At 45.6% G+C, this 21,608-nt stretch overlaps 1 protein-coding gene and 1 long non-coding RNA gene across 3 annotated transcripts in view; both read right to left on the reverse strand.

The window, feature by feature from the left end:
- arhgap23a (Rho GTPase activating protein 23a) overlaps window positions 1–13,758 on the reverse strand; it is a 64,748-nt gene extending 50,990 nt beyond the window's left edge. Inside the window, exon 1 of one of the 2 annotated variants that reach the window (XM_056406699.1) lies at window positions 13,389–13,758. In XM_056406699.1, the coding sequence (XP_056262674.1) occupies window positions 13,389–13,397 (9 nt within the window). In that variant the 5' untranslated portion in view covers window positions 13,398–13,758. Of the gene's footprint in view, window positions 1–88; window positions 340–13,388 lie in introns of those variants that run through there. The other variant, XM_056406697.1, reaches the window with a different exon arrangement.
- A 3,852-nt stretch (window positions 13,759–17,610) lies between these two features.
- On the reverse strand, window positions 17,611–18,914 carry LOC130188967 (uncharacterized). Its single transcript, XR_008830681.1, has 2 exons — window positions 18,585–18,914; window positions 17,611–18,359 (listed from the first exon to the last, which is right to left on the reverse strand). It is a non-coding gene; the product is annotated as an uncharacterized LOC130188967 (long non-coding RNA).
- Between the last annotated feature and the right edge of the window lie 2,694 nt (window positions 18,915–21,608).

The following is a 21,608-nucleotide window of genomic DNA, read 5'->3' on the forward strand; positions in this document are numbered from 1 at the left end:
GAAATCACGCTCTCTGACCAGCAGCAGCGCCGCGGCCAGACGCCGTAACGCACGCCCAGGTGTCGGTGTGTTGTCGGTGAATACTTACGTGGTTCTCCGCGTAGGGGGGTATTCCAACAAGGCAAAAAGCAACTCCATTCATCGGACAGAGACTGTTGGGCTCCAACGAGGAGAGGCAGATGTGTTGCTGCTCCAACGAGGAGAGGCAGCTCCGAGAGGAACAATGCTCCGGTCACACACGAACTTATATACGGTCAACTCTTCTCCAGCTTCCTTCCTCCCGGGGTAAAAAAAAAGCCCCTTTTCTGTTCCCGTTGTTTCGGGCCGTTCACCCCCTCCTCATCCTCCTCTTCTTCTTCTTCTTCCGCCCGACCGCAGTCAGTTGTACATAAGTAAAGCCCTCTGTGCTCGGCCCTGCCTGGAAACTCTGTGCAGCGCCGACAGAACATACGGGGGACACCGGAAGTCAGAGGACACGGCCTTCAGAGTAAAGGCCTGAGAGGGCACGTGTCAACATTTCAACTAAAGTGGTGGAATGTCACACGTAACTTTTCTCAAGTGCTTTACAAGTAGGCCTATTTAACGAGAACAATTATGAAGTACTTGTACTTTCCTTGAGTATTTCGATGTTATGCTACTTTATACTTCTACTCCACGACATTTCGGAAGCCAATATTGTACTTTTTACTCCACTAAATGTTTTATTTATACGTATAACCAGTGTTGGGAGTAACGCGTTACAAAGTAGCGGTAACGAGCATGTAACGAAGTATTTTTTTAATCAACTAACGCAGTTACAATTACTGAAATTTAAATGAGTTCGTTACTCGCGTTACTCTCTTTTGTGAAAAATGAACACTTGCAGACAAGAAGACAAGCTAGGCTACTTTAGCTGCTTCTGATCCAACATCGCAGGACCTTGGTGGCGCAATGATATTGTAACGTCTCGGACGTTATGGACTGATGACACGGAGACGGGGCGACGTTATTAATCCTCCCTTTATTGGGCATCCACCAACACAGACAGCGTGTTCCTCTCGGCTCAGCAGCTCGAACGTCAACAACAACGGTTCCCGTCAACCACCCTTAACTCCCGTTTTCCGACAGGTTAACCCCGCCTCCCCTCTACTCCGCCAATCACAGGCACGCCCCCTCGACCAGCATGCACGGTGCCACACTGTGATTGACAGCCACTTCCAGTGTTGCCAGGTCCGCGGTTTTCCCGCGGAATTGGGCTACTTTTGAAGTGTTGCCGCTGGTTGAATTTTTTGTCCGCTGGTTCGGGTAGACCTATTTTGCATGCAAATCACATGAATATCTTTAAATAAAAATCCATATTTTAATTGAAATAATTTATTTATACCCACATCCTACCAAACTGACTCCAGATCAGCACGTACACGCCGACACATCCGCGCACACAGGTGAGCCCCCCCCCCCCTCAATTATATGCAGCACCTCAAGGCACCTTTGTTTTCTCTTTTAATTAGTGTTAATACTGTAGGCCAATCACTTTTATTTCATTGGGCCTAATGTGGTAAAAAAAACATTGTTAAATGACTGAGACAGTTATTTTGTATTAAGTTAAGTATTAAAAGGGACTTTTGTACTACTGCTTGATTTGAAGGCCTGTTGCCCTGTTGATTGCAATAAATAGGTCTACAACATATGTTTATTGTGTTTGACTGTTCAGTACTGTTCATTACATTAAAAAAGCAGACATAAAAGTAACTTAAAAGTTACTTTCCCTAGTAACTAATTACTTTTGATATACAGTAACTAGTAAAGTAATTAAATTACTTTTAAAAGAAGTACCTAGTAACTGTAACTAATTACTAATTTTCAGTAACTTGCCCAACACTGCGTATAACGTTGCAGATCAAAATTATAAACACAAAATAGGCATCAACAACAACATTATGATGTCTTAATAGGCTAAAGAATAAGCTACCCAGCATTAACTAGTCGAAATTAGCCCCATCTTTACCTAGTAGTTTATGTATGCATAATACGTCACAATTTAAAAAATATATATATAAATGCGATGGATAACAATATATGTGTATTGTTGTGCTATACTTATATTGCATAGGCTTGTTTGTGCTTTACCTAAGTAAAAGTGTAATACAGGAAACTTATACTTTTAGTTACTTAAGTAAAATATCTGAGTACTTCTTTCATCCCTGTTGAATACTCATGGGAGTCATGCATGTGGATTAAGCCTGGCTAAATATTTGGTGTATTAATTGACTAAATGATTCCTGATCTTTGTTCAGGAAGTCTACGCTTTTATGGTTGATATATTTACCGGAAATACTTCACTCGCATTGTGTTTAACTTGACGCTGGGGGGGAGAAGCCAGTCAAATTACAGGAGGTGCGTTGGGCACGGCTGCGCGCTCCGCCCTGCAGACCCGCAGCGTGCGGGCTCCCTCTGGCTGCGCTGAAACATGTGTGTGCAGGACGGGAGGGGTCAGTGCTGCCCACGAGTCAAAGCACGGACCAGAACAACTAAACATTTAGAAAGCGCATGCACATTCTGAAAATAACTGCACAGGTGTAGTTATAAACAATATAGTAATGTAGGACGAATAAATCAAATGTAAATTAAGTTTTACACGGAAATCAGCCGAAGATGATCTGTTAATCATTACTGCAGTGTGACAATACTAAGTAGAAGTTCTGTATTCAATATTATTATCAGGAGGCTTTAAGTATCAGTTTTATTTAGCTTATTATAGGTTTGTTGATGTGAAACGTAACTGCAGCTATAAAACAGATGTAGTGAAGTAAACAAGACACTATTCTGTATTTGAAATGTATTCAAGTAGAAATATAAAAATGCATACAATGAAAAAAATAAAATACAGCACCTGCAGGTGTACTTAAGTACATTCAACATTTGTTGAATCTCATGCTGTAAAAAAAGAAAGGGGTTATTTTCAATACTGATTAATCAGCCGATTATTTGCTCAATTGATTGATTAATTGTGTATAAAACAACCCTGACTGTAGTTTTATGGTGGAACAAATGTTCCCACTTGCCTCGTTGCTTCAAAAAAATGATTTAACAAGGAATTGATTAAAAAAACAGATTGACTGGCAGCTCTTATAAGGCGACACTGAGAAGCTTCCTCATACCACAAACTTATGAAATGGTTTGCTTTAGATGTGAAACATCTCACATCCTTATCATGAAACAGTGTCTAACACTGTCCGATTTAGAGAGTGAGTCACGATAAACCTGTGGACCCAACAGAGATGGACAAAGCTCCGTGAAGGCGTACCTCGCTGAGAGACGTCAGAAACCCAGACAGAATGGACCACACATTCTCGGAAAACTTGTATTTTTAGCCTCCTTTTGGCTGCGGATACACTGCCCATGTGAATCAATAGAGGGCTCGTCCAGGCAGAGGAAGGTTACTCATCGAGAGCAGGAACCTCAGTCTGCTGCCCAGAAGTCACATTCACACTTCACTGTGTACATGCTCCACGATAACTGAGGCATCGATCATGTGCTGCAGGTGTAAATATTAGTTGAAGTCCAGATGAAGGAAAACTGTTGAAGAAGATGAAGAAATGTGGTGCTGTGACAAGTGCAGGCCCATGTGGATACTATTACTCTGAGGGGTGCAAGTATGAGGGAGCCTGGTCGAAAGCCTGCCTGCTTATAGGGAAACCGACTGGAGTCATATAGGAGGAGGCTTCCCACGGCAAGAGCTGCAGCTGCCAACTCAGCCTCCATGTCTGCTCTCTCTGCATCTGGCCCGCTCTGAGACACACAATACCTCCAGCCAGAGGCTTAAAGAGGACACTCTGCCAAAGGCCTGGCCATGACCTTCACTCATCTCTCATTTGAGACGGATAATTACCACTTGTGATCCAAACTCTCCCCTCCAGGTCACTCGTTTGAGGCCCAAAGTATTGTTTTTTGAGAGCACACGGCTGGCTGGAAATCCACCGTGGCAGAGTGAGAGCCCAGAGAGGCTCAGCAGCAGTATGCGGGTTTTAAGGTGAGAGAGCAGGGCAGATGGCCTCTGAGAAATATTGAGGGTCACGGAGCTTGCTTTTGTGTGTGTGTGTGTGGGGGGGGGGGGGGGGGGGGTCAAGGAGCGTGAGGCCTATCGCAGCTGGACCTTTTTCCACATCTTCTCTGACCTTGGATCTGGATCTATCTCTGCAGCCTCTGTCTCACGCCCATGTGTTATCTATTATGCTATAAATCAGTCTGTGCCCGACACTTTTCTGTGGGAAGAATGATCCGATGTGAGCCGACCCCTCCTGCGCCGAGGTTTGACCACATCTTGGCCCAGATGGCGTGCATATAAATGCTCACGCTACACATCAATTTGTGTCAGGCAAAAAAAAAGAGCTTTCCGTTATGGATGTTCTGAGACGGAGAGGTTCAGAGAGAAGGTGGGAGGGAGATGTGTTTGTCGGAGGGGTCGTGTGTCATATCTGAGCAGGTGGGTTAGCATATTTCAAAATGCTGAGTTTGAAATGCGGGGGAAGAGCTGTAACTCTATCCACTTCTAACCAAAAGACTTGTGTCTTTTATCTGACATACTGATGTCTCTCCTGCCCTCGTGCTGCGTCTCTGGGTCAGCCTGAGTCACTGACACAGAGCCCCAGGCCTCGGGTACGCCCCCCGTGACCGGCTGGGTAGCGCTTAACGGTGATGTGGTCCGACGAGCCACGATCCCTCGAGATGAGCAGGGAGCACCCAAGCTCCCCTCGACCATTACATAATCACACACACACACACACACACACTTGGCCTGGCGCCTTGTCGGACAAGCCCATAAACAATCATCATCCTATTTACTCGCTTGACCGCGCCCCCCTCGCCCATCTCCCACCTCCCACCTCCCCATCCGCAGGCCTGTCCTGCATTCCCCGCTCACTAGGCCACTTCACAGAGCGTCTGCTAGTCAGTTGTGGTCACTCCATGTATTCCAGCTTTACCCCCCTCTGCACCTCCTTCCCCTCCCCCCCCCCCATTCTTCACATCTCCTCAGTTTCAGTCTGCTGCCAGATCTTTTCAACATTATTTACTTTGAGCCTCTCTGGAGTGTATAACAGAGTCACACGGTCCCTTTACTGGAGACAGTTGTGTTTAATGAAGAGTGCTTTGGATCGGTTTCCTGCTGCTGAGAGCCAAAAGGGGCGGCTTTAGCTCAGTGGGGTAAGAGGGCCGTCCTGCAACCGCAGGGTTGTGGGTTCGATCCCCGCTCTCCCCATAGTTTGCAGTCGAGTGGTGTCCTTGAGCAGGCACTGAACCCCCAGTTGCTTCCAGCGCGCATCAGCAGCCCTGCTCTAAATAATAACTAAGGTTAATGGAAAGAGAGAACTAATTTCCCAAAAGGATTAATAAAAGTGTATATTCTATTCTATTCTAAAAAATGACACAATGTGCAAGTCCTCTCTCTCTCTCTCCGTCTGTCTCTTTCGCTCAGCTGATTTAATAAAGAGTTACATTTTATCTATCCATGTCTCAAATGCAACAAGAAGATTATCGCTGTCTGGGCTTTTAATGTGTCCGGTGAGTGCTCGGTCAGAGTCGGGAGCCAGAGAAATGTGAACTATGAGCTCGAGCTTAACATGTAATGTCCAGCTGCTTATCGCGGAGCATGTACGAACACATACATGAACTGTAGGCGTGTGATTGAGACCTGGATGTGTGATGGCGAGTGAGGGAGAGCTGCGAAGGAGCTCCAGACATGTGAGTGAATCGACTGTGAGTCTCACACTCCGTCTCTGGCTGCCTGTTGACACAGAGGCTCCTGTGGCACTCCTTTGAAGGGGTTTTGGGAAGGTTGAGTGTGTGTGGTGGTGGTGGTAGTGATGGGGGGCAGGGGGGTTAGGGTTAGAGCCGTAAATTCCCCCTTTCTCCACGACCGAAGGAGTCCTCTTTGTCTGGCTGGACAACTGGCACGAGGGGAGGAAACAGCTGACCGGGCGGCACAGACAGGCTTTGTCACTCTGCTGCACGAAATGTTTAGATGTTCATGTAAATGAGAGAAGGGTCTAAAGTGCAACCGTTGCTCATGAACCCATTCTGATTGCTCCCTTGTCTGGTTTGAAGCAATAATAGAAAAGAGTTTGGTGCTTTTAACACTTTCATTTCTATGTATGGTTGGCTTCTTTTTCTTTTGGGTCGCCATTGTTTTCTGTTCATTTTCCTGTGACATGAAAAGTAATCTGGAAGTTGTGTAATCCATCACATTGTGCGTTGGTTGTGGTTGAGCGCTAATGCGGAGCAGCTTAAATAACAACAAAGCGTCCGCACTGCATCGCACTAATGTAACAATGACGAAACTGCAATAAATTACTCCACTCCAGCCGGCTTCAAGGTTCATAAAGAAACCAATAGAGGTCTGAAACAAGAATAAACACAGACGCACTGTTTGAGAAATGACACGCTAAGATGTAATGTATATAGGATTCAAAGTAAACAGTCAAAAACAAGCAAAAATCTGATTGGAGACAATAAGAACTTCAACTTCAACCTGTTTATTAAAACATGAAGGAACCTTCATCATATTGCCTAAAGAGGTCACCTCTAGATTTCCAGTCAGCATCTCGTCTTATATCCCTGTGTTGTGTGTTCCTCTGCTGACCTGCTGACCCGTCTCCTCTCCCCGCCTCGCCCCACGCTGCATTTGGTTTTAATCCCCCGTCTCTCTTGCAGCTGCCCGGCGCATTCTTCTGCAGGCCGCAGTAATACAGACAGAATAAAACGTTGAGCCTGTGGACACGACGGCTTGCACGGTAGCAGAGAGACAGAGCTCTAAGCTGGAGCCTCGGCTGTCGGAAAGGAGGTTGTGCTGGGCGGGAGGCTGGAGGGGATGACTCATTGAGGCCAGGAACGCAGAAACACACAAACACACACATATACACGCAGGTCAAGGACCGCCGTCTTCAGTGCTGGTGGCTGGACATGCATCGAGCTTTCTCCACCTCCATTTCAGCCCTTTTTACACTGGTTTCCCCCCACTGACACACACACCAGTATCAACACGTACTCACTGTTAACATTCCACTGGGTTTTACGTATGCGAGCTTATCGTTCAGAAAGGTTCCAAGGCAGTTGAAGTCCTATCTTCCAGCACAAGCTGATACACTATCTCACCCCAGAACATGAAAAGCTGAGCTTCCACTTTTTTTTGAACATGGCGAAAGCTGATTAGAGCAGCCATGTGGGAGCGTTTGAGATAAAAGAACAAAGAGAAGGAAATACGGCGAGCCTGAGGAGGAGGAGAGGAGTGGAAGTTCAGGTGTCACCGTTTGCCCAGATGACCACCGGTTCAACTCTCTCAAGTCTCCCGTCCGTCTCGCTCGATCGCTCAAAGCTCCAGACAACAACACGTGAATCACACAGGGAATTCCACTGTTCCGATAAACGATAGTTACTATAAATGCTTGGCACACATCTCAGGACATCCCTGTAGCAGCCCCACCTTTGTGAGGGGGAATACATAGGAGTTCCAGTAGCAGCGCTGCGAGCTTCCTTCCTGCTGCCCGTCACTTCAGAGAGGCCGAATGTGTTTGCGGCCTCTTTACCTTTCACAGCTCCACTTGCTGCCTCCGGCGTCACTTCCTGCGACACGGTGGGTGGACAATGGAAAAGAGCTCGAAGGGTAAAACGTGTGTTCATCAAGTCACATTCGGGAACCAGTGAATCTGGGAGCAGCAAAACAGTTTACATCAGATTTGACTGCTGGTCACTGATGAGTCAGGGACGTCCGAAAATAAATGGCGTGAAATTAGAATGACTTATTATCAGAGTAGGCGCCATATTCCCTGAATAGACATCGGACAATAGACAACTGAATGATTTGTGAATTGGTAAAACCCTGTGACTTGATAACACATGTTAAAAATGTTTCCAGGAGGCTATTTTGCCTAAATTCCGATCAATTGGGAATGTTGCTTTCATTCGGGCAGTTACCTGAATCTTTTGGGCAGGCGTCTTTACCATGCCATTAAAAGCACTTACACTAATCTCCTGCCCTTAAAAAAACATTGTTTTTACAGAGATATATGTGTATTTATTGTGTTGTATTGATATGACTCATGCTGCCTTCTTGGCCAAATCTCTGTAAAATAATGAAGATATTTGAATCTAAATAAGACTTTTATCTTATTGAATAAACAAACCTAAACTGCAGTCTTAACTTAATGAAACTAATTAGAGCTGATCATTTCCATGAAGAGGCACACCTTTCTGTTATACACTTCATTCGAATACTCATCGTCTCATAAGCAGAGATTACCGATTGACATGAAATACTCTTGAGAGGATTTTAGGACAACAAAACTTCAAGCCACACCTCTTCCAGAAATTCAGTCAACTGTATAATCCTGTATTATTGTGGGGGATCATATCCTAATCCCAGTTTCCCCCGCCTTAAAACTCAGAGATAAATTTGTCTAGACATGTTCTTAAAGCTCCTTTTAGAGGACAGAATACGTTGACAGGTTTTTAACCTTCAGAAAGTTCTCTGTCTTCATCCAACCAACCGTCACATTTGTTTCCCACAGCCTAAATGCTGTTGTCAGCTAATGTAATTGTAATGTTGGTGTTAGACTTCATGCTTGAGTCTAAATCACAGACATTGATTAGACCAGAGTGAACATTGGCATTGCTCACCTCTAAAACATTTACAAAATATAGACCCAGAGAGATACTGAATTTAAAAGAACATTCACAGATTTTTTTTTGAATAAGCATAATAATGCTGATAAAGATAGCAATTTGAATCAAGACAGATTTATATAGTACTTCAAGAATAAGTATGTATATGTGTCCATGAATTAAGACATTGATCTTAATGAGTAGACAAACATTGATAACACAAAATGCTGCACATTTCCTACTGTGATCAATGTGGGTCAACAAGAACAGATGATCATATATTTCCTATGTGGAATTAACATAAATGTGCACCGTCAACATCAGCAAAACAAACTTGTTATTCTGGGTTGAATTCTGTAAAAAGACCACCATCTGTTCATTTGCAGAGATTTCCCTAAATAGATAATCCTTAAACCCCTCTGAAAAGATAGAAGTTGAGCCGCAGTTGCGCTTGGAGGCCACAAGAGGGCTCAGTACAGTGGTTGCAGGGTGAGCTGGGGTAAAGGGTGGAGAATGCAAAATAAAGTCGTCCTCAGATGAGGTGAGTTTTTCATTTGATCCCCATCAGTGGGATTTAACAGGATTTATGGCGATGATACTCATGCAGCCTGAGCCCAAAATATGGCAAAATAAATGTTGCATAGCCTGAGCAGCATTTAAAGGGACTATGACATCTGACGCATACTCTGGGTCAGTGTGGGGAAACAGGGGGACGGGGTGATGACACACTGAGGAATATCTTCAGAATCACAACTCAGATGTAGTTTAGATAAACAATTCAATTTTCTTATCTTCAGTCGTTATAATAGAAAATAGGCCAAGAGGCCGGCGGTTTATTAAGCGTGCGTTTCATTACTGATATGCAGCTGTGGTGCCCCCTAACAGTAGGGCATCTATGGGGCTTGTTTAATTATAAAAGTAGTGAAACAGCAGGCATCATCCGCACAGCTGTTCATTCCAGACTGACATCAAGTTATGGATGTAAAAGACGGAGGATACCAAGAGCTCTGCCGAACAGACGCATCAGCTTAAACTGGACCAAGTCAGAAGCAAACAGACTCATAATCGGATGCTACCGATAAACCTAATCTCTCTGTTTTGTTCTATTCACCCCTGCTCATTCTGTGCCATCAGACTGATGCAAAGTGCTGCTGACAGGAAGGGCTTTAACCACACGGGCTGACCTTTGACCCCTTCTGGAGAACCCCCATCGCCCCTGCCATCTGCAGTCATTCATTAGTCGCCACTCAAGTGCATTGAGGTTGAGGTCCAGAGTAGTCGTCCTGAGCTGAACAGGAGCTGTTAACCACCTCGAGATAGGTGTCCTAGTTTACTTTCACGGGACCGTTTGCTCATTGTCTGCCTGCAGGCATCGACCATTTGGTTATCTCCCGCCTGGGAAATCCAATAGAGCCTGAATTAAGAACATGAAACCTGTACTCACATCCTTCACATGCAAAAGCATCCGCATCTTACACTTGGCATCATCTACTCAAGCAAAAAAAAAGTGTGTGTGTCAGCTACAGAAATAGCATACCGATATATGTACATTTGCACCAAATCAGTTTGATACACATTCCGACCGCATGCTTTATCTGAGACCTTGTAATCGCTGCCAGGAACAATCCACAACTCCCACAAATGACCCTCAAAATGCTCACCACATGTAAAACCGGTATAATAACTAAACTCTTCTCCCATAGCGTGCATCTTCATTTCCATTGTAATATCTCGCTTTCCCTGCATGACAAAACGGACAAAAAATGCCCGCGAAGCTGCCGCAGCTCTCTCCAAGGGTGAGGAGATCAATATATATGTTTATATACGTGCGTTTAATTTCAATTTAGATGCAAATACGCATACAAAGTTCATTCTTTGAGAGTCTTTCAGGCTCTACCGCTCAGGACAATAGCGCAAGAAATTCCTGAGAGTCCAAAGATTGGAGAGCTGTAGGCAGGGGGCTCCGGGGTGCAATGGGTGGGGCTTCAGATTAGGCCACCTGTTCCACCATGAGGCTTTTCCTTTGTCCTTCCCTCTCCCACACTTGTTGTCTTTCACGTTCCCTCTCACTATCTCGTTTGTAACTTAATAAGACCCTTTCTTTTCTCTCACACGCACACACACACACACACACACACACACACACACACACACACACACACACACACACACACACACACACACACACACTTTCCCTCTCATAAAATATCTCCCTCCACGGCTGCTTCGCTCTGAGCTCACTCCAGTCACATCTTTGGGAAACAGACAAAACAATTTGCAAGATAACTCTGGCAGGGAGCCACAGGGACTCACACACACTCACACATTGGTATACACACACACACACACACACACATAGGAAAGTTAGATGTATGCCGCCTTGACGCCCCAGCCGAGCCTCCGGGGAGTCGTCACTGAGGCTCCTCCAGAAGGATCAGGGATCCCCCAGATGGTGGAACACTCGTCTTCGTGCAGCAGGAGCAACATCATCCCTGAAAGTTGCTCTTCGCTACCTCTGTCTTTCATCATCTCACACTAACTTCTCTCCTTTTCTTTCACGCTGTTCCAGCAGAGAGAAGCACTTGTTCCCGTGCGGTCAGGGTGCCTCAGCAGCAGCAGTCACCGCAACCCCGCTCAGGTCCATTAACGACTATTGATCGTAAAGCACTAATGAGCCAAACTGATTTACAACGGCTCTGGCATTTTATTCGCCCTTGCGCAAGTGTTGTTTTTTTTGGTGTTGCAATGAGAACAGTCCCGGTGGCACTCCGTGTGTTTTATAGACGTATAAAAGGAGACACCTCCACCGAAGATGGGCTGCATCAAGTGCAGAGCGTGGAGAGCAGCATCCCTCTGAGAGAAAGAGGCGTCCCACCGCTGCCCTTGATTCCCTCTCACAGACGCTTTATGTAAGCGGCCTCCTCTCCTTCCTCCCTGAGCCGCTGCCCTCCTGACCGCCGTGCCTCTGAACATGTGTGCGTCTGTTCCTCGCGCGGGACGGAAAAATGAGGACAAAGAGAAACACTCCTGTGAACCGTGCAGCCTCTCCACGACTGTAGTAACGGTACATGCCCTTTGTTTACTTTCGCTCAGCATGTTTACGCTGCTAAATGTAGGGAGGTCGCCGGGAGCTTCTCAGGCATGTGCTGTGTATCCAGAATCATCTGGAAGCAGCAGGCCGGCCGAGGCCCGCGGCAGGAAACACGAGCCCAGATAAAACTTCACAAAACGACAACGGCACAATCACGTGATGAACAGGAAGTGCTATACTCAAATTTGGCCGCGACATCACAATACGGTCCATCTATTAAAATGTCACAGGCCCGGCCTCAGCGCTGCACCAAGGCCACGCTGTGTCAGCTTTTCTCAGCAGTCTTATAAATAGTTTTCGTTTCCTGTGAGGTACATTGTGCTGTAAGCTACACCGTTCTAGTTGTTTTTTTTGGCGCAGAAATCTGAACTGATACTGAAAGTGTGTGTGTGTGTGTGTGTTTATAACACTGAGGCCATGACCCATGGACTCAGACACACTGTCTTATGGCCTGAGGCTTCCAATTTGAGGGAAATAAGGTTAAGAGTTAGAAAGAAAACACATAAACAAGCAAAGAACCTGGCATGCCTCCAACAAATGTGTTCACCTAAAACACACACACACACACACACAGTCTGGCCAACAGCAGTAATGAGATCATCCCTGCTATTACTGGGGGGCTAACGTCACCCGACCTGAGCGAGCGGACACAGACAGGAGGTGTTCCCCTGATGGACCACATGCATTATTGAGCCAAACGAAGGGTTGGGCACCCGGGCACCCCTGCTATCTCTCTCTCCTCCTCCTCCTCCTCCTCCTCCTCCTCCTCCTCCTCCTCCTCCTCCTTAATGGCAAACCTGATGATCACAATATTTCCACCTCAGGAGGAAAGGACGCAAAGGAAAGAGGGAGGGAAGGAGGGGATGAGGTAATCAGTAACTAGGACTTACACTGGCAACGTAGGCGAGACACGAGGAGGGCGTGCACGGCGCTCTCTCCTCCTCTACAACCATTCGCCACACACTCAACACCAAGCAGCTGGTTGCCTGGCTCCAACCTGGACACACCTGCCAACAGCAGCAGCAATCGTCCCTCACACAGAGGCTGTAAAACTCTCCACATAGTATCAAAGAAAGTGTCTCTGAAGATGTTAAAGGGTGAAAGTGGCAACGAGCATCAGCAGCTCTCACAGTAAGCTGGAGGGGGGTCAGGGCGGTCACACGAGTGCAGCTGGTCTGAGCCTCTTTGAATGAATGAACTCCTGATGGGAACCCTGTTGCATGCCATCCCGTCTCCTGCCTCCATCCTGACTCGGTCCCTTTGACATGTTAAGGCTGAGCCACACCCCTCTTGTCATGTTTCTCTCTCTGTCCACTCCCGGAGTGTCCATCTTATGCCCAGTCTGCACATCTACGCTGGGGATGTTTTCCGCGGTGTCATCTCTCCAGAGGCCTGGCACTTGCCGGTGGCAGCACCTCTGCTGGCCCCCCTCCCCCAGAGTGAAACCTATAGCTCTTCTGGGGCGGGAGCTGCAAACACATCGCAGGATAAGCAGCGTGCTGCGCTGTTAGTTTTTCGCCTTGATGATGGATGTTATGAATGCTGCCGCTGCTCTGTGTGTTTTGTGTCGGCAAGGTGTGAATGGGAAGAGCACTAAAGCGGGCGGTCCCCTTCACTTCCCCTTCAGTCCCTCCCTTCCTCTCCTCCTCTCCATCCTCACCTGGTCCATGATTTCAGCGAGTCGCCTCCTTCCTCCTGTTCACTGTCATGGCACGAGATAGCCGGCTGTCTGCCTTGTTTCTTCTTCTTCTTCTTGTTCTTCTTCTTTTCCTTGTTCCGTATTCCCAACAGCAATCCAGTCCCGCTCCCCTCACACAGGCGAGGCCGCCTGGCCGCCGATGGCTACGCCTCCCCACAGAGGCATGCTTGTGTCTGTCCTTGTGTCTCTGAGTGTGTCAAACCAAACACTCCTCACTTGTCCTTCTCCCCGTCTCCTTTTCTTCTCCTGCTGCTCAGGGTGGAGTTTGGAGGGCAAACCGGCTGCGGCGGGATCCTCACCTCTCTCCTTGATAACCGCACGGAGGGAAGAGTCCCGCTCTCCGTTTACGTTTTGAAGCTCCTTCACTCGTTCCCTGTGTGAGCTGGCCCCTCGCCTCGTCTCCCCTCCCTCCCTCCCTCTCTGTATCCACTTCCCTCCTCTCTTTCCATCTCCCCTCCCCCTCCTGCTGCACCCAAAGAGATCCAGAGCGAGCAAATGAGAGGGAAGGAGTGAGGGAGAGAGGAGGGCGGAGGGCTGAGATTGGCTACCGGGGGATCATGTGACTCCCGGTAGAGGACTGAGGGACCCTCTACCAGCTGCCCCAGCTCATGCTTCCTTGAAAACCTCTGTTGCCATTGACAACAGCTGCCGTGCAACACACCAACCACAGAAGCTCAGACACAAAGCCATTGGCCCTTGGATTCATGGCCCCCGCCCCCTTCTGGGGGGAGCATGTTGGGACGTGTAGTCCAATCTGTAGTGACGGTGCACGCTGTGTTTAAGAGCACACATCCCAGTGCCTCTGGGAGGAATGTTTCCCCCCCTGAGCTCGCCTCTTAGTCAAAATGTTAATGTACCAGGGCAACATTGGCCGCCCTCCAGAGGGAAACAGAAGGACAGCAGGTCACACATTAGCATTAAAACTCTGTAAACTTGTATAAAACCCACATGAGAGGAGGAAAGACCTCGAGGCCCGGGCATTCTTGGTCGGCCAGGAAAAAGACATCCTCTGTCGTTTTCCTCTCGGCCAGTGCGGAGGGAAACTCCCTCCCCACAACAACAGGAACTCCACCAGTGAAGGCCATTGCTAAGCACACTCAATTCTCCTCCGCTCTATCCTCCCACAACTCCGTCTCATTGGCATGCAGGCGAAGGTTGCAAGAGGTCACAGGTGACACAGAGAGGAGATGTTGTTACCAACAAGCATCATGCATCAGGAGACATGTATAGTGGCAACACATCCAAAGGGGAAATTCTCAAGGTATTAAAATGTGATTGATTTGTGAGCATTTCAGGAGTTGTTATGATGAAGAGTTGTGATTGCTTTATGCAGCTGTTGGATATACAAATGGATGCAGATAGCCAGGCCCGCTGCTGGGTTTAAAAGACTACATGTTGTGTGGCTGCAGTGCATTTTTGTCTTTTGAGATATCAGTATCATTTACTCTTTTATAACAGGTCACTTGTTATATTATTGTTGAATGTGTGTTGGAAGAATAGAAAATGATATCACAATGACAAATCTCCTCAATGAATGACTTTTAAGGATGGACACAAACCCAATATGTATTGTTATGTATTGGATATGACAAAACAGAATGCTCAGAAATGCACGACATGCTGCCAGCAGCTGCAGCTGCAGCAGTGCCACGGGGCCAGGGTGTCCTATGGGGGGAATTGGCCTTATAAAGTAATCATAAACAGTTTAAAAATGTCCCGTATTAACGCGTATACCCAGAAATACTGCTCTTGGGGGAAACCCAAGGCCCCCGCAGCTGGAAAACAAAAGAGCACCTGTTCTGCCTTATTTTGATTGAATGGATGCATAACATAGCTGTGACATGATCTGATATGGTATTTAGGCGCAGTGTGACAGGCCAGTGAAGGAAGAGGAGGAATGAGGGTCAGGAATGCAAAACAACAAGGTCACGCAACATGTGGAGCCGCAGACAACCAAACAAACCCCGGCCAACTTTCTGAAGTCCAGCTTTAATGCATCCTTCTCTTTCCTTGAAGATCCTCGACTGTAGACTGCGGCAGCGTCATTTGATCTGGCCGAGGAGCCAAAGAGGCTGTTTGAAGTGAGATGACTGCGGGTGTGTGTGTGTGTGTGTGTGTGTGTGTGTGTGTGTGTGTGTGTGTGTGTGTGTGCTCTCAGACAGAACAGCGGGTGTATTGTGAGGCTGTGAGTGGTAGATTATACTATCAGTAGAGGAATTCCGATTATTTCCCGCTCCAGAGTGGGTCTGTCTGCACACATGTGGGTGAAACTTTAGCCAAGTGTTCAGAGGAGGATCGCAACAGACACACACACACACACACACACACACACACACACACACACACACACACACACACACACACACACACACACACACACACACACACACACTAAAGGAATATGGAGATATGCGCTTTCTTGCTGAGAGTCGATGAGGAGGTTGGTATCACTCCCACGTCTGTATGCTGAAGATAAAGCTAAAGCCAGCAGCTGGTTAGCTTAGTTTAGCATAGAGACTAGAAACAAGGGGAAACAGCGAGCTTGGCTTTGTCCAAAAGTGACACAATCCAAAGACCAGCACTTTGAAACCTTACTTATCCACATGCTACATTGTGTTTGTTTAATGAGTAAACAATGTAAAGCACTATTCCTGTGAGACAGTGAGAGACTGCTAGCTGTGTCCCCCTGTTTCCAGTCTTTGCGTTCAATTAAGCTAAACTAAGCTAAGCTACCTGTAGCTTCATAATTACAGAACAGACAAGGAATTGTCTTCTCATCTAAGAGAGCTAATAAGTGTACTTACCAACATGTGGAACAATGTTGTCAAGGGGTGAATTAGTGTTTTTTTATTTAGAGTATGTTCAGGGAAAGCATTTTTAAAAGGTTAAGAAGATTAGGCTACCTAAGGAATGCATAACATTCTTTAAATATGCAACTAAATAAGCTGAGCTGTCAACTTAGAGAGTCATTGGAGAGAAAGATGGGGAAGACACGCAATCCTTCATCTATTGATGAAATCACAAATTAGAAATTAATCTTGTTTTCAAGCCACAATACTACTGAGTTCCAGTCAATATAATATAAATTCTCCATGACAATAATACTGCAAGAACGACAGAGAAAAGGTCCCAAAAATATACATTTTAGAATGATTTAATTGTCTGACACATTTCACTCAAATAAGCTTTATGTTACGTTTTTCTAAATATAATGTATTTAAGTAGACTGAGAAACAAGAAGAAATATGTTAGTTATATAAAAACACCAATGACACATCTATATCTAATCTAAGGGGTAACATTTGTTGAATTAGTGCATTTGAAGACATACAAACTTAATGAATCTGCTGATTTTCATCAACCGTGACTGTTACATTTAAACCACACACTGTCTCACATCACCTGTTCGAACTGAGCCAAGTATGTTTACTTATTGCTCCACTGCCATCAGCTGACGTATCCACAGCTACTGCAGGTAAACAGCGCCACCTGGAGGACAGCGTGTAACATACTGGCTGCTCACACCACCACACCGAGATGCTCTCACTGAAAAGTAAATATTGAGCATGGGGCTTCAATCCTTAAAGAGTCACACAGAGTTTGATGAGATTATGACCCAGTTGGGAATCTATTTGTTGTGATGTTTATTGAGGCTCATACATGACAATTGGGGGGGGCAGGGATGGAATAAATGTATATTCCTTATTGCATTGTGAAGCTGTTTCTCCATCAAGGTCAATGACTCAATGACTAATTTAGATACCACCGGAGACAGCGCCACACAGCCCTCACTAATAACTACTGTTCCTTAATACACTTCAGTACGGAGGCGCTGGAGCAGTATAGGCCTCAGAAAATCTAATAATCAGTGAGTGCAAAGGATTACTTTAAAAAGGATAGTCTAATGAGCTGTTCACACCAAATATAAAGGCTTATTTCAAAAGCAATATTTGTGTAATGTGCCTGGTTTGGGCCAGCCAGGGATCGTTGATGACAGTCACACTATTCTGTCTCCGAGTATCATATCCCTTATGTCACTTTCCAATATTGCAAATACATATATATGCTGTATACTAAGAAATAGATCCCACAGGCTATAGGAATGATTAGAGCATTATAGGTGAGCAATGCTTTGTGCAGCAAAAATAAAAATCATATTGTGTTGAAATAAAGACAAAGCAGCTGGGTTTACTGAAATCATCTTTATTAGACATGTCATGTGAAATACCGTCATTAAGTAAAGCATCAGTGCATCAGTAAACATAACATCAGTGATAACACATCATATATGAGGTATGGTGCTAAAAATGAGAAGAGCATAAATGGTTGATTAATTTCTGAAATGACATCATTGCTCCCCGTGGATGTCATTTACAGCCAAAAAACAGACAAACACATAGCTGAGTCATATAACTGAAATGTTCCCCTTGGCTTTAATCTGACAGATAATCTTGATAGTAGTGAGGAGAGGAACATATTGGAAACACGTGAATAAAGTCATATAATAACACTGATGTGAAGGCTGACTCAACCAAGGCAGAACATGAGCACACAAGGGTTGGCCACGAAGTCACAGGATGACACGGTCCAACGGAACACAACACATTACAATGAGCTCACAGTGTTGTAGAAAGGCAAACTCGACACCTGCATCACGCTCAACACTACAAAACCGTCCTGCATCCATGGATAGAGGACTTGTGCAGAGGTAACAGTCTCCTCTTAAAGAGACATGCACAACCTTGGGTAGCATAGATAATGCATTGGTCAGACTGATTGCAAATACGTGGGAGTAGTGACGTTTTGTAGGAGGATCCTGACCTACTAAAAGGAGGAGAAACGGGGGCTTCCACTTGTCCATTTGTTTATCTCGTGCCCCCCCTCCTCCAGGAGAGCGCCACCGGGGAAACCTCGGTGGCTGGACCCAGATCCCTGAAACAGATACAGTTCAAACATGTACAGTTTATCACCAATACATAATCGTATTAGCTTAGTCAAGTGAAATAGTGTGATCACTTCCCACATGTATTGGAGCCTGTAGCCGGCATAAAGGTTAAACTACACAGTCATTTCCGTGTAAAATCATCTCTAAGGCTGGAGCAAAATATCACATTTATAACAATAGCAGTTAATTATATGAATGAAATGCGCCCTTACCATTTGTCCATGATGGAAACCAGGGATGCAGGACAGGAAAGACACATCCCCCGAATGACTGTGCTGCAGCCGTTTATGTGGCGGAGCAGGACGCTTCATCATCATCTTCATCACAGCAAGTAGATGACGTAGGAGAGGAAAACGAGGCCAATGATGGCGAAAAACATCAACATCAAAATGTCCACCATGATTGAAATAGTGTCAGAGACGGACTGGAGAAGGACACGCAGCTACAACGCAGCTCTACCGCGGGTGCAGGAGATCGGCCGAGATCGGAACCATTCGGAGGGAGCGAGTCATCTCGACCCGTCGGCCCGTGGATGTATACATTAAGCCACGCCCCCTGCCGAAACTCAGAAGGCGAATGTGGGTTTTGTTTACCGGCGTGTTTGTGATTTTAGTTTCATGACAAGCCGCAACTCTAATCCCTAATAAAACCTCCAAAAGTATTACAATGGTTTGTTCGGAAACAGAAAATATGTCGTTGTTAAGGGCGATACACAAACAGGAAGTACGACCTGACATGCTAACTTCCGGGTATAAATGTCCCAGCTGGATGGTGATTTGGAAACGTTCTACTTATTGCGACTGTTAATCCATTGGTCCTACATAATTACCATGAAGTAGCAGCGACACATCTCATTGTGCATTTCATGAAGGGATGATTAAATGCCCGACTATTGCAAACGTTTTTAGCTCGGTGTATCAAATATACTGGCAGCTGTGCTTGGACTAGTCTTGCATGGTCTCTATTCAACCATTTGGCCCCAATTTATTATCAGAGGAATCCCCCCCCCCCCCAATATTGTTCTTTGAGTGATGCACATCTTGAATAACTAAATTAATATTACTTGTATTATAGGTTCAAACTGAAAATCAGTCATAAGTTACAGCACACAAATACAATAACAAGTGTTTCCTCATTATGACCTCATCTCGAGTACTTGTCTTGTGGAGATTCCTTTTTATTGTAGTTTATCGTGTTCCCATGGTGCATACTCCTTAAAGGAGCAGTGAGTAGTATTCAGTGGGATGTAGCTGTGAGGCAGCAGATTGCATCCAACTCAACACCTCTTCCTTTCCAAGAGTGACTGAGCTATGGAGGTCCTCAGGTGGCGTTAACGTGTTTAGTTTGTCCGTTCCTGCAGAAACACGGCGATGCAACATGGCAGATTATGTGGAGAGGTCTTTGTCTTTAATCAAAACACTGAAAACAAACTGAAAGCTTTTTGCAATATAGTATTGTCAGCACCAGTGCACATATAGGGGCCTGAAGGTGAAAAGGCACATGATCAATGAGCCCACCCCCCTTCCCCGACAACAAGTTGTCTCAAGGACTTTTAAATCTAAATGTGTCCCGTTGCACAACAAAAGACACAGCACAAACAATCTGAGAAAAAAAAAGAAATTTTATTGAATTTTCAGAATCATAAGTACAATTTGAAGTGTTGTAACAGGGCAACAGGAGATGATATCAGGTCCTTAATTCTGAGTATGTATTCAGAACGTGTTTTGAATACACATGTATGTCAATGTGCATATAGTATGTTTGTTAATTTTTTTCTACCGTATATAACCAGTATCATAGAAGCAGGGAATGATTCATCAGAAGTGCAGGAGCCTACAATGAAGTCTGAAGGAAAGCGGGATGTCAGCAGGCGGGTGGACAGGATACGAGACACTGAATGAAACGGGGTTATGATATGAAGTTACGGTTCAGTAGAGTGATGCCAGAGCAAAAGAGCGGTAATTGGCGTAAAGAGGTTAACTCCTAACTAATATCCTGGTCAGACAAACAACCCGCCCTGCCTCTCAGCCTGGGAGATTGAGGGCATCAGATCACTGCCCCCCCCCCCCCCCCCCTCCCACCAGCCTCGCACACTTGCACCACCACATGCTTAAATCTGACTTTGCCTTAAGAAATCCCTTCCGAGTCCCACTTACACAACACCCACTTAAAAAAAAAGAGGTTAATCCAGAATACCAACGGTCAAAAACAACGCCATAAAGAAAGAAAAAATAAGAACGTTTGAATTGAATGTATACCAGTGCGAGTAGCTTCGTCATTAAATCAAATGTCACCATAAGCCAGGAACATCAATCATTTCCCCTCAGGCCAAACCCCAAACTCTCCAGTTGGAGCCAGTCGTGCGCTCTAAACAGTTTTCCCATCAAGCATCTGGTTTGCAAATAAACTTGTCCCGCTGTCAAGTTGAGGTTCATGCTAAATACAGGCGTACCCTGTCTGGGTTTGTTTTGTTTTATTTGGCAACCTATACACCTGTAGTTTTCAATGTCACAATTTATCAATGTTGCAAAATGTTATGCGTGTTCAACACCAACCCACACCAAACGGGATCTTTTTTTTTCCACGAGTCAACTTAAATCACAAGACATCCCCCTCAGCCACATTCACAAAAATAAGATGAACGAGTTTAATCTGAAGGCAAGCCACCTCCCAGAGCACCATGACCTGTAAAAACAGTTCCCTAATTCACCTTTATGATACATATACAATTGTACAATGTCATCTAGCTACATGAGAGCCTTGTTTCTTTTAATAAAGCTGAACATTCGCCCTCCACACCTTAAGAAAGGCACCGCCCTGGGAGCTCACGTCTGTGACAGTCACAGTGCAAGAAGAAAAGGAGGGGCGGGAGGGGGAGCGGGGTGTATGGTCAGGGGCCAGTGAGATTATTTACACCACTGCGAAATGGTTAATTCTAAAAAATAAATCATATACAGATCGTCCACACAGAAATACAGTATGTAGAGCGATACAGCATTTTTGTGGAATAGCCAGCAACGTCAATGTTTGATTATGCGTTTATGAACCAAACTTCTTAGTGACCACCACCAACCGAACGATCATTTAGATGATCTACTGGTCAAACCTCAAAGATAGTTAGATCATTTTGGGATTCCCCTGCCAAAAGAACAAAAACAAAACAAACTATGCCTCCATGCATTGGTGCTCGGCCCGACAGGCCTGGCTTTATGACAGACCAGAGCAGCCATTCATTA

This window comes from Pseudoliparis swirei, chromosome 23 (assembly GCF_029220125.1).
Source record: "Pseudoliparis swirei isolate HS2019 ecotype Mariana Trench chromosome 23, NWPU_hadal_v1, whole genome shotgun sequence".
In the NCBI taxonomy this organism is placed as follows: domain Eukaryota; kingdom Metazoa; phylum Chordata; class Actinopteri; order Perciformes; family Liparidae; genus Pseudoliparis; species Pseudoliparis swirei.